The sequence below is a fragment of the Triticum aestivum genome, chromosome 6B (genome assembly GCF_018294505.1).
Source record: "Triticum aestivum cultivar Chinese Spring chromosome 6B, IWGSC CS RefSeq v2.1, whole genome shotgun sequence".
In the NCBI taxonomy this organism is placed as follows: Eukaryota; Viridiplantae; Streptophyta; class Magnoliopsida; order Poales; family Poaceae; genus Triticum; species Triticum aestivum.
In genome coordinates this window covers 707,654,370-707,665,614 of record NC_057810.1, presented here as the reverse complement: position 1 = coordinate 707,665,614, position 11,245 = coordinate 707,654,370, and the positions used below count along the sequence as shown (strand labels likewise).

General features: G+C 42.5%; 1 protein-coding gene and 2 long non-coding RNA genes across 10 annotated transcripts; 1 reads left to right on the top strand and 2 right to left on the bottom strand.

Moving 5' to 3' along the window:
* Positions 1 to 1,772: 1,772 nt before the first annotated feature.
* LOC123139852 (uncharacterized) lies at positions 1,773 to 8,135 on the bottom strand. 7 transcript variants are annotated; one of them, XM_044559550.1, is made up of 6 exons: positions 8,095 to 8,135; positions 7,613 to 7,990; positions 7,455 to 7,458; positions 7,309 to 7,358; positions 5,143 to 5,251; positions 1,773 to 2,031 (listed from the first exon to the last, which is right to left on the bottom strand). In XM_044559550.1, exons 2-6 carry the CDS (start codon positions 7,842 to 7,844, stop codon positions 2,001 to 2,003), a joined length of 426 nt encoding a protein of 141 aa, XP_044415485.1. In that variant the 5' UTR covers positions 7,845 to 7,990; positions 8,095 to 8,135; the 3' UTR covers positions 1,773 to 2,000. The 7 variants fall into 7 exon arrangements, 4 of the variants coding, with proteins under 4 accessions (XP_044415485.1, XP_044415486.1, XP_044415484.1 ...); XM_044559551.1 differs by having other exon boundaries at positions 7,613 to 7,980; XR_006469660.1 differs by lacking the exons at positions 1,773 to 2,031; positions 8,095 to 8,135 and adding exons at positions 2,329 to 3,180; positions 4,375 to 4,530 and having other exon boundaries at positions 7,455 to 7,502; positions 7,613 to 8,085.
* On the top strand, positions 2,617 to 8,772 carry LOC123139853 (uncharacterized). Of its 2 annotated transcripts, XR_006469662.1 has the most exons (5): positions 2,617 to 2,904; positions 3,028 to 3,723; positions 4,097 to 4,174; positions 5,785 to 5,926; positions 8,673 to 8,772. It is a non-coding gene; the product is annotated as an uncharacterized lncRNA (long non-coding RNA). The 2 variants fall into 2 exon arrangements; XR_006469661.1 differs by lacking the exon at positions 8,673 to 8,772 and having other exon boundaries at positions 5,785 to 6,006.
* On the bottom strand, positions 8,133 to 8,848 carry LOC123139855 (uncharacterized). Its single transcript, XR_006469663.1, has 3 exons — positions 8,711 to 8,848; positions 8,301 to 8,490; positions 8,133 to 8,191 (listed from the first exon to the last, which is right to left on the bottom strand). It is a non-coding gene; the product is annotated as an uncharacterized lncRNA (long non-coding RNA).
* Between the last annotated feature and the right edge of the window lie 2,397 nt (positions 8,849 to 11,245).

Here is an 11,245-nt window from a genome sequence, read left to right as displayed (position 1 = left end):
CGGCAAAAGACCCTTGTGATGGTCAGTTCATTTTAAGAATTCCTCAGCCTCGCCTGGCACATGTCTGTAAAACAAGGGCCGAGAACAAGATCAAGTTTTATATATGGCTGTTATTGCCAAATAGAAATTGGACTGCTGATAGGTTTGGTAAACGGGGGTGGCCATGCAACGTGGTCTGCGCTTTGTGTGGTCAAGGTCCTGAAACGGCATTGAGGGAATTTTAACTTCTACTAGATGACCCGGTGCGCCAAATGGCGCAGAGACCCATTTGAAATCATGTTCGCGTTGAAAATATTTGCCTTTTTTAGTAACTTTATGTTTGATCAAGGATAGAGACCATGTCAAACCTGAAGTGTTTTGAACGTGTATTTGGACAATGTGCTATTTGGCTCTATGTTACCCAAGTAAGGTGCAAGGTCCAAATTTAAGCATCAACCGTAATGATTCTAAACCTTTTATAACAGAAAACTTTGCATTTGTTAGTAACTTTGAGTTTTAGCGAGCCGAGTATTCAAACAATGCATATGAGATTGATATAGAACTAACTTAATAGATATTTATGTTCCATTACATGGTACTTGGTAGCTTAAAAGAAGATATTCAGATCACTTGATAATGGCATACATTGGCTTTATAAATGTAAGCTATATTAGCAGAGGCAAGAGATGCATTGTCTTGCTCGCAGCAAGGACCAATACGCGAGAAGGTGGTGGTATTAGGTAGAGTCATCGTACATGTCCCAGCAGTATCGAACATGATTTCCTCGTCTAAGCAGGCATGCCTACGGTCAATGGCGACGCCAGGATTCAACCACACCCCCGGCCGGCCCAGGAAGCCTCCCAGCACTGTAGCTACAGTGCTCTCTACAATATACGAAGCGAATCAGCCTCACGCCCCAGGCATCCGCCCGGGCTGCCTGGGGCCTGTCTCTGCCGCTGCCTACGGTCGCACATAGTTGTTGTAGCCATCACCCATGTCTCCAGCATAACCCTCAACGCAGCTTGAATCTGAGTCTGGATCCTATGCCTTTCTTCTGCAATAAAAGACATGCCACGTTAGTCGCTCTGAAGCGAAACCACAACATCATGAATTTCCAAAAGAGTCTATTTGAGATTACAGATAGTGATTGAAGCAGTAGGGTCCAAGGTAGCGCGATCATGGATGGTTCAAGGTAGATCGATCATGGATTTTGTTTGATGTAACACACACTTCGTCTGATAATGTGAGAAGCTTGTTTGTGATCTTTACATTTACCTTTTGATCTTCCTAGAAGTGATTGGCATTGCTAAATCTCAGTCTGACTAAGATTTAACTAAGTCTCAGTCGATGCTATATTAGTGGGATCTTATGTGAAGATTTGTGCAAAAAAATAGTTTTTTTTCTTTTTCGAATGTTATGTCACTTGACTGAGAATTGGTTAAGTCTCAGTCGATTGAGACCTAACCACACCCAAGTGCCATATGCTCTCTGTGTTCTATGAACCCAATGGCTTGAGCAACTGCATGATTTATTGTTGCGATCCCATTCTTAGATATGGTGCTTGATAGCGCAGTTCGTCCCGAACTCCCGATGAAACGCATAGATCCTCTTTTATGGGGTAAAACTCAACTACTAACATATATCCACCCTGCTCAAGCCTAAGTGTGAAGTAGACTGGTTTAGGGAGGTCAAGCTTTTCAACATGAAATCGGCCAAAAACTTGACAGCCCACCAGCTCCCTAGGGATTACTATGAAATAGTGGACCCATAGACCCGCTGAATCCATGTGCACATTGAAAAGAAAATCCATAATTTACTTGATTTGGTTGTGGGTAAACACATATGGTAACAAATTTAACGTCCTTAGATAAATAAATAAACAGTGAGATCTATGTTGTCTCCATGTTCTTAGAGGTCTATCCAGAATCATACAATCCGTTGGAATTTGTGTTGTTTCTGTCATCTTCAAGTCTCAGTTTTTTATATCATCGCCATTCAATCTCGAGTCCACTAAATGATAGCTAGTTTTGTTCTGAAATCTGGCATATGATCCTGTAAAGTAATAGCCAGAGTTAGTTTTGAAATAATGATACAACATAAAATAAGTTAATGATACACAACAAAAAATACTTGTGTAGAAGTGTCAAACAAAATACCTCCAGTGAAGTATTCCTTAAAATTTAACGTCCATGGACCGCAAGATAACTTACATAATTACGGAACTTAAACATATTACATAATTTCTTTTATCATTTTTATAGATAGTTATATAATATAGTTTTAAAGTTATCAAATGGTCATGACTGTAACAAGCCCTGAAAAAAGAAAAATCGCACCCACACAGGTGAATGAGGCACGTCTGATAAAATATAATGGATTGTTTGGAAGAAATAATCGATTCTTTTTATTTGTAGAAGATAAAGAAAATTTGTTTGGGTCCAGCCGTCCAGAATCCATTCCCACCGCCTACGAATCCATTCCCACTAATTGACAAGCTCTTGTCACTTCCTAATACAGTAGTACTGAAAAACCAGCAGTCATCCTCTCCACCGCCCGTCACATCTCCCCCATTCCCCATTTCTCCCATCACCAGCTCCCTCCCTCCATAGCCGGCGGTCAGCGAGATTCACAGCCACTGATCCCCCCTCCTCATGTCGAATCTGGCCGCAGAAGTGGCCGAGAAGGCCCTCGAGCTCGGCATGCTCGCGCCAGCGCGCTCTAGGCTCCATCGGAGGCGGACGCGGAGGCGCAGGACTCCACGCCTCTCCTCTGCCCTGCTCCTTCTTCGAATCCAGTCGCCTAAGTGCTCGAGGAGGCGCTCGAGCTTGGCATGCTCGTCGGCGACACCGGGCCCCTCCCTCCTCCTGTTGCCTCGCCGCCGCCATGAGCCCCTCCACCCTCTCCTGTGTGATTGTACAGCTCCAGGTAAGTCTCTCTCTCCGACCCGACCGCCTGATGCAAGCTTTGTTGACGAGGAGAGAAAAAACAATCCCCCAACTGGTGATAAGATGGGTGCTGATGTACTTCATACGATTTCTTCCTTTCCAGGCAGTCTGTTGGCACAATGAATAATGTCTGCTCTTCGACTGGAGCAGTTCTTCCCTGTTGGTAATCAGAGGATACATGCTACTAATTCTTCAACTGAAATTAATTTTCAGTTTGATCCAAGAGCAAATCATGAACCTCAAGTTTTCTTAGCACCTATGCCAAAGAGAAGAAGGTTAGTTTCTTTCAAGAATGAAAGAACTGGTACCAAAGGAACTGCTGTCAGTAAAAGACATTATGGGAAGCAAGCTGACACCCCACCGCAACCTGTGCCTAAAGCAAATGAAGCAAGTGCAGGGGCCAACCCTTTTCTATGGAGCACAATTTCAAGCTCATCAACCAACATAACCTTTGGCACTAATAGCAATCGCACATATTGTGGACAGCTTCACAATGTGTCCCTCACTGAGAAATCACCATGAATGTTCCCTTTCAAGTCACTTCATAAGTTGTTCTGTTATTGGGCTTTGTTAGATAAGCTGATTTAACTGAGTATTATTCTGCTCTAGATTGTTGCTTCTGGTTGTGAGTGAATCTAAGAGTTAACATGGTACAATATCTTCTCGAAGATGATGTATTCCTTCATAAAAAAGGATGTTGGAGAAGTTATTATTGAAGAGGAGTTCAGTCTCATGTGATTCTCAAGAGCTAAAATGGAACAAGAAGTGCAGGCCTCTCATGTCTACACTAACTAATCAGGTAGCATATGCAAAATTTTAAGCATACTACATTCAGATATGACAATTGAATATAAAAACTGGCAATAATGTACAGTACACTATTTCTAAGAATTTCTGCATTAGAGGCTTGTTGCTTCAGTTCTACAATCAGTCAGTTGTTAATTTGTTGTTTTATAACTAATTCAGTAAGAGATCTTTTTCCCAGTTGGCCAGATTATCTGCCGATGATATGATCGCAGTGAATAATATGTGTTGCCTATGTTCTCATGAAATTTGAAATACGTAAAGTAACCCGTTGCGTTATTTTACATGTGTATTAGTTCTTCCAAACATATAGCCTTTAAATACTTATATTACAGTACAAGTTATTCACTCAATTCTACAATTTTCAGAAAAAACGTGGTATCAGAAAAGGGCGAATAGGGGAAGAATCAACATAGATATTGTCCCGGTTTTATCCCGTCCTGGAGGTATAATTTTTTTATCTGATTAATGATGGCAACAAATGTTTGACATTATTCATACTGTTATGAAATGAACTTTTCTGCATGCAGCAATTGTAAATGTCTTTGAGATTCCAAGATAATATATCTTCATCATTCTTTCATTATTCCCAAGTTACATTTTTATGCATTATTCTCCATTAGTTCTGATTTACCTGTCATCTCACCTCATTTTGTCAACTACTCGTTTGTCGTATATATAGAACCCTCATGGTTGGTCTGTTGGTTTGAGTTATTTTGTCCCCAATCTTCGGTCCTATCATCTAATTTCTTGATTCGATTACTGCGTTTGTCTTGGCTACCACTTCAGCACAAACATTTATCTGATGGTGGTCAAATTCAACAATGTTAGCAATTACTCTCTGGACTACTGAAACTTAACCTCCTTAAAGCATGGACCAGACCTGCTCCTAGGTGCAAGCTTTGTTAGTCGAGCAAGTGCAAAAAAACTATCAAAAGATAATCTCATGCTTAATCCAATGGAACATAAATAATCTAGCGAGATCCAAGTATGAAAGGAAGTAATTCAACATTATCACCTATTTCTTTAAATTTGCATGCCACAAAAGCAAAATCTTATTTCTTTAATCCACCATTTCCTTTAATACTTAAAACTGGAAATGAAATTCCATGAATGCTTTATTGAAGAACAACTACGATTGATTCTTAAGAAATGTGCAGGTACATATGCCAGAACTACACTTACTATTTCTTATTACCATATCCTTCATTCGCGAAAAAAAATCCCTACATAAGATTGACCCAGCCAAATGACTAACAAACATGTAGCCATGGCCAATACTGCATGAATTGGCCATGAACTTCTCAGCACAAACTCTATCTATTTCACACTTCTCCTTTGTTCTCGTTTGGACTCTATAAATTAAAATATCACACATGCATATGCAAAGCCAGTGGAAGCAAAGAGAACTTACATTGGAAGGAGGCACAATGAATCTGAAGCACGCTCCAGAAGCAACTGCAAGCCGACGGAGCGAACAATAGCAGCTTGGACCGATGGAAGATGACGAAAAAAGCAGAGGCCTACAGGAGGCAAAATGCAGCAGTCAGGGAGCGGGTAAATCCAAAACATAGCAAATAATGGTGATGGAGACACGTCAGCCAAATGGTTCCATGGCAAGTCAACCCAAAGTGCGGCAACAACAAAGAACCAGCGGAGCTGCAGCAGAGAAGAGAGGCAAAAATGAAAGCAAGAAGAAACCCAAATCATTGCAAAGAAAACGGGGTACTAAAAGCCTAGTCTGTTCAGAAAAGCTTTCTGGGTGTGTACGACATGTATATATTTAATAAAGTGTATATGCACATAAGCATGACTACCAACAACCAACAACATATGAGGATTTGACAAATGTGGGATACCATAGCCATTTTTAAAATTTGCATATCTTTGTGCATATACTTCATACCTCGATGACACTATATCCAGACTACTTGAGAAAGTAAATAATCAAACGACACTAACAGACAAGTTGTAGAGTTCTACCGTTTCCACTTTACAATCTCAATAAAACAATATAGTTGTTCTGCAAGTAATTACATGACATGATGGTCTACAGCTACAAGAAGGCTGGGTGAAGTCTACGATGGGTTCTTTTCCAAGCAAAGAGAAGGCTGAGGCGACTCTGGTCTACAGCTACAAGAACGCCATCAGCAGGTTCGGGACGAAGCTCACGCCCGCGCAAGTCGCCGTGTTGAGGAGTGAGTTCCCCTCTTGCTTTTATGCTCTGCTCTCACAGTCAACTGAATCCCTTTAGTTAGCAATAAAACTATAGTTGCAAGAGTTTTTTTAATTGCATGAGGAACAGTAGATGGTCAACTAAGGCAAACCCATAGTATAACCGTTAAGATCAGGTTGGTGATTTTAGTCAGATCTGTTGTCAATAGTGAGGTCAATGCAAGGCCTACTCTCATGGTTAATATGCTAATTCTTGACACCAGAAAACCAAGAAAGGTGTACCATGAGCAAGGATCGACATTATAAATGTATACACTATTATGTATAATGGCCAACGGCTCCAGCAACTATAGCAATTAAACCGTGAGCACCAGGGCATTAAGTAAAAAGGCAAATAAATAGTTACTGAACCTATCCTTGTTATGATACCTATTCAAACTAAATGAAGTACAAAATATATAGATAGCAAATTTACCGAAAGTAGAACGCACACAACCGCTTGAACAGCTCTAGCAGCCCGTGAGATGCAAATCAGGATACCTCACAAAATATTCTAAGTATGCATTGATCAATATCTATGGAAAGCAAACAAAGGAGGTTTCTACACTATGGATCAGAAATATTCACTGTTTAACTTGTTCAGGCCAAATCCATTGCCAAGACTCCTCAGATGTATTCCTTAATTAAAAGTTCCATATGTTCAGAAAATAAAGTATAATACCATCAACTCCAGTTTCATAAACTGTTATTGGAACATATGTACAATTTTGTAACTGAGTATACAGACCAGTGCTAACCACATATAGTTGTTCTTAGTCCGAGCTAAAATATACCCATGTTAACAGTTTTGTACATGGGTAGTTTGGATATTTAATCTCAACAGGACAACATCACATTTTATCCAAAGTACAACAGGCAAAGCTTGAATCTAACTATCATAAGAAAATACACAAACCGATCTAGCATAAATAATTTGGCTCGGTGTATCCATGTTAACAATTTTTTTTGAGAAAACGCAAAAGACTTTTGCGTTTCATTGCATTGAAAAGAAGGGGTTTGGTACAATCCTCCTAGGAGGCAGATTTACCCATGTTAACAACTGATTAACAGAATATATTGGGTTGGGGTACCAAGGCTAATTAGTTACGTGATTCCTAATCAGGACGCCTACTCACGTGTGACCATCTGTAGCATTTCTTTAAACATGGTCTTTGCTTCAATAATGTCAATCTACAAAGCATTCACAATACGGAAAGGTAAATAAAATGCAGCTTCCATCAGGAAAATGCACAGAATAATTAGCATCAATCAAGGGAAGCCAAACCAAGCAGGGAACATCACAAACAGAACAGAGCCATATAAGTAAATGTGAATGGAGGAAGTAAAAGCAAAGAGAGAGGAGCACCTCGGCTAGATTCGAGGAAATCGTGTTCCACTCCTAGGCTCCTAGCGCTCCTGTAGCCGACCCCTCGTCCGTGAGATGAAGCAACATAAATTGGGTTTAGAAAGCAACAGAATCACACTAACATATAGTATAGGAAGATGTGTTACCTTCCTAACAAAAATATCGATGCTTGTCGATTTAGTTCCTAACCACATCTTGTTAAGAAAAACATAAATTAAGAAATCAAAATCAGGTTTTCAAAGAACCTATGAAATCAAGAGGAAAAACTGGGAGGAAGAAGATGGCAAGGCCAAAGATGTGCAACCTAGATGGGGGGTGAGGGGCGAGGATCGCCGAGCAGCGGTCAGTAGTGATGGTCGACTCCACTCCACTGCAACTTGAGCGCTGCCTTGTTGCACCTTCCCCATGTCCGTCCTCACGCACAGCAACACCGGATCGGTAACATAGGGAGCCGTTGTCTTGCAACTAAGGAAACCATTGAATGACACTGAAAAAGAATCATGAGTCTGCAGACTCAGGGGCTTACTGCGCTTCATCAAGAATAACAATTGAGCCAATGATATCAATGTCCATTGCTCTCCTGACAATTGGACTAATTAGGTTGCTATATGGGCAGAAAATCAATTGTGCTGCTTTTGCCATGCATGGTTTGTGCAGCAAAATATGGACATCCTGTAAATAACTAAAAAGAAAGGTGGCATTAGAATAGATTTCAGAATTCAGTGGTGGCATAGTGTGTGCCTCAGGATTCATGGAAAATCTATGTAAACAAAGAGATAGACAAACCTTTGACTTGTGTTCCGACCCTAGGAAGATCCTCAATATCAATATCAGGAACTTCATAGCAGCCATCGGTCCGAAGGGATGGACGATGACTCAGTTTCTGTACATTCCCGCCAATACATGTTTCTCCTCTCATTATTAGTAGGGAAAGGGGGAAATTTGCTCAAGGTTAAATATGTTTTCGCGTGAAAGAAGCTAGGAAAACTCACTTGAATTCTGGGCATCCTTGAACTTTGTCATCTAGAAGCTTCTTGCTGATGGAGAAAAGGTCTCACTAAATGGTTTACAATGAAGAACCCAAATGATTAGTAAATATATGTGTCTTGTATGTCACAATTCCTCGTCAATTGGCTCAGCCATGCATACGGTCTTATTGATGCAATAGTGCTTCCTTGAGGCCTGCATTGCATGATTACTGACTGGTTAAACTACATGCATTTTAAATTCGGAATATTGGAGCCTCCCCCCCCCTCAACACCCACTACTACATGATGATTAAATACATGGCTTGGCGTCAGTTTTGCCACTTCTACTTAACATTGGTTGATTAATTCATTTCCTTTTCTGAATGAGAAAAAAAGAGGCAGGAGGTGCACTGAGATGAGAACATGTTAGCTACCAAGATGGCCATCGTCTTGCACAGCTCCATGACCACCTGGGTTATCTGACAGTGCGTCCTCCCGCAACCGATAGACAATGGAACCAAGAAACTAATCAGGATTTTTTGAAGGGAAATGAAATCAATCAGGATTCATCTAATCGATTCAAGACAAGCAGCCAAGAAACCTGGCTCGCAAGATTGCCCCATCATTTCAGTTCATTTGAGAGCAGATCTTACGTGATGTAGTAGATGGTCGGCGCATTCTTCTTCTTGGCAGCCGCCGCCTTCTCCGGGATGTCTGAACATCAAGAACCGGGACACCCATGGGAATGAGCAAACCAAGCCAGAACGAGCAGCAGCGCCTCCTCAATCCAAGAACCGGTGAGAGAGATGGGGGAAAGAGAAGAGGGAAAGTAGTAGTACCAGTAGTGGGCTGCTGTCGGGTGTTGCCAGGGATGAAGGCGTCGTCGTGGAGGAGGGGGGTTGGCGGCTGGGGCGTACCGAGCTGGGCAGTGGCGCTGCCAGGCCAGCGCGACGCAAAGGAGGGAGAGCGACCTACCGGTGCCGGCGGGCGACTCGAGCAGCGCGTGGGAGCGGCCCTAGCGGTAGCTGCGGTCGAGCGTGGCGATGATGCGGCCCATGAAGGCCAGCTGCGCCCCGCGGCCGCCGGGGTGGCAGCAAAGTCGCCGTCGTCGTGGGGCGCAGATGGTTGGCGGCGCGGCTTGAGAAGTGAAGGGGAGGAGGACGTGCAAGGCGGTGGATGAGAAAAGAGGCGAGTGGGTGGAGGCGCGGGGCTCGAGGGAGGAAGGGGATTGGAGGCTAGGGTTTTCACCGCGCACTCCGCACGTCGGGTTTTCTCGTACCCAGAACAGGAGACAAACTCACTTCATTGCTTGGGCCTACACTCAATGAGTCCCACATGTCATTGACTCCTAATGGAATTGGCTATGTGCAACCAGAACGAACGGCCCAACGACTGCCAGCGGTAAAAACAGTACGATGGTGAAACGATCGCTCGATCCAGAATCGCTAGCGCTCTCAGGTGCCCTGGTTAGGCGGGTACTCTAGCAGTCTTTATATGTTAGATGAGATGAAAGTAATCACTTTTGAACTTGTAATGAAATTCCATGTCATTGATTTTCTCTTATATTTTTACCATGTTCAGACTGTAAGATTGGTATGTGTTGTTGAAATCCAGTTTGGTCCTTTCTTCTCCTTATGTATTAAATGCACTTACTACTGTACTCCTTCTATCGGGGTACGTAAGTCGGGCATGGTTTTTTGGATCTTGGATTTGAATAATGAAATGTATGTAATATGTCACAAAAATATATGATAAGAAACCTCATTTGACAATGAATCTAATGATATATTTTAGTAGCATGTAACACAAATTTCGCTATTCAAATTGAAGACCTAAAAACCCAAGTCTGACTCATAAAACACCGATAGAGGTAGTACTAGCACATATAAGTTATAAGAACAAAAACATCACCAGCAGATAGCACACTGGATCCTACATTACTTCATATAGAGATTTTGCAAACAAAAGGCCGAATGGATCATTTTGAAACCCAAGCAAGCATATTTAAACTAACAGTCTGTTTCAAGAGCTCTCAAATATAGCAGGAGTTAGCATGAGTTACTCAGCTCAACCTTGCATGCATGCCAACAACATAGCAACAAAATCAGTACTATGAATGACAAACAAGTGGATCCTACAATTTGTACTGCCAAGGGCAAACAAATGGCTCTGTTTGCATTCCAGTCACATGTAAACTCCAACAGCACTATAAACAAAACTCAAGAGGAAACCAAATAGGTAAGCAGTCACCATTAACATTAATGGCACGAGTAATTCACCATGACAGTGCATATAAGGATAATCATGACAAAACAGCAGCGATAAGATTAATATCTCAGTACAATGACCAAATCCAACACATGTTCAAAAGACTTGACAACTTGACGAGATATCATAACACGGACTCCTGCTTTGCATTCCCTGATAGCATAACAACAAGAGAGGTTCACTTGTTTTCTTTGCCGGCCTTCTTCTTGAGTTCATCTTGGAACCTGCACCACTCTTCATCCGATACATCTGGCTGGCCGGAGAACTTGTACTTGATGCTGGACACCCAGAGATACTCATCTTTAGGGGAGTTGTGGAGGTACACCGTCCAACGCTTGTGCTCCTCGTGCTCCTCGTGCAGCTTTTTTGCTGCCGCCTCAATCTGTTGTTCCTTGGAGGAACCAACCCAGCCCCCGGTGCAAGCGTTGAGCCATGCACTCACACTGGACATGGTCGGCTGCCTCCTTTTCAGCTCCTGCGCTGCGGCATCCACCACCACTTTACCCACTGCTTGCATGATAGCTTCCTCGTTTTCCCTCCAGAACCAACCAGCATAGCCTACAACGGCAGGGCAAACCACCACGGCACCGGCTGCGCAAAGTCGGGCATTGCGTGATTTTCTTTCGAGGGCGAGTGTTCGCACCTCGACCTTGCCGAGCCTCGTCCTGACCTCCTCCAGGTCCTCTGGGCGCACCAGGATC

Bases quoted from the DNA above. Each gene is read 5' to 3' on its own strand.
- LOC123139852 (XM_044559550.1), bottom strand. From the start codon at position 7,844: ATGAAGCGCAGTAAGCCCCTGAGTCTGCAGACTCATGATTCTTTTTCA. The intron at 5,252-7,308 runs GTGCTCCTCTCT...TGCCTCCTGTAG, and splicing joins TTTCCTCGAATCTAGCCGAG to GCCTCTGCTTTTTTCGTCAT. The intron at 2,032-5,142 runs GTAAGTTCTCTT...ATTACTTTACAG, and splicing joins TCATTGTGCCTCCTTCCAAT to GATCATATGCCAGATTTCAG.